The sequence below is a fragment of the Carlito syrichta genome, unplaced genomic scaffold, assembly GCF_000164805.1.
Source record: "Carlito syrichta isolate Samal-C Ts95f unplaced genomic scaffold, Tarsius_syrichta-2.0.1 Scaffold311975, whole genome shotgun sequence".
In the NCBI taxonomy this organism is placed as follows: domain Eukaryota; kingdom Metazoa; phylum Chordata; class Mammalia; order Primates; family Tarsiidae; genus Carlito; species Carlito syrichta.
In genome coordinates, this window is record NW_007256071.1 from 812908 (window position 1) to 814171 (window position 1264).

Sequence of the window (1264 nt, forward strand, 5' to 3'; positions counted from 1 at the left end):
TATGCTACCCAGGCTGGTCTCAAATTCCTAGCCTTAAGCAGTCCTCCCACCCTGGCTTCCCAAAGTGCTGGGATTATAGATGTGAGCCACCAGGCCCAGTCACACACACACACACACACACACACACACACACATTTTCTTTAAGAGTCACCAAATAAAGTCAAGAATCAGCTTCTAACATCTTGAGGAAACAGGACATGATCTCTCTTGCTCACTTCCTAGCTCCTTCATAGGGCAGTTTTAAAATTATTGTCAGCAGCCTGGGCCGATCAAGGTTCCAGGACAATTCCCATAGCTGGAGATGGCAAGCACTTACAGCAGCAGGGCCCACATGTTGCACCGTCTCCTGACCACGGGCTCGTCCTCTGGCTCTGGCTCTGGCTCGCCCAGTCATTTTTATTTTCTTTCCTGAAAGGAAACAAACATAAAACAATACTCAATGGATGCAATCACATTTGGCCACTTCTACAACATGACCTTTAAACTTAGTGGAGAGTCTAACATGAGGACAATCACACATCTTCCTCATCTTTCTCAAGCGAATTATGTATGAGAAGTAGACTCAGGAGGCGGAAAGTACTGGGAGATGAAAGATGCCAGTTCCTGGTTCTCTCTTTCCCATTAAGACACACACACACACACAAGTGTTCCCCATGAAGTGGAGCCTTGTGGCCGCCGCTGGCCAGGTCCTTGGATTAGCCTTCTCCACACATAGAGCGTCCTCCTGCGTGTTCCCACTGTCCACGTGTGGCTGAAACGAAACATGCCCAAGCCCCTTTTTCTTCTTGTCCTTCCCATCCCATCGTTTTATTCTTGGTGGGCAGCATCACTGCCTACTTTGTCTCTGAAGAACAATGGATCACTGGTCTCTAAGCTGCACCTTTATCACTCCTATGCCTGCCACAAGAGTTCTCTCCATTTCTTCAACATCACCATGGTACTGAGTACCTACTGTGAGCCAGGACATCAGGCATCAGATGACCCACCCACCCCCCATTGTAGAGAAGCAAGCAGAGATCAGACTACTGAGGGGAGAAGCTCAAAGCTTGATCATTTGAATCCACCTCCTTCACATTTAGACAAGTGACTTCAAGTGAGCCACACGCGCGTGACCATCGTCATTAGCAGGATGACTAGAACAGCCGACTGCTCAAGCCAGTGGCGAGGTCAAATGAGATCACATAGGCACCTGGTGAGCATTCAGCAAGCACTAGCCCTGATGCAAAGGGCAGAGACAATCATACCCTCACATCTTAAAAGTCGA

General features: G+C 48.5%; 1 protein-coding gene across 1 annotated transcript in view; it reads right to left on the reverse strand.

Moving 5' to 3' along the window:
- The window catches only part of PIWIL1 (piwi like RNA-mediated gene silencing 1), a 28894-nt gene extending 28486 nt beyond the window's left edge, over positions 1–408 (reverse strand). Inside the window, exon 1 of the mRNA XM_008069381.2 lies at positions 317–408. Coding sequence (XP_008067572.1) covers positions 317–394 — 78 coding nt within the window. The 5' untranslated portion in view covers positions 395–408. The remainder of the gene's footprint in view (positions 1–316) is intronic.
- Positions 409–1264: the final 856 nt, after the last annotated feature.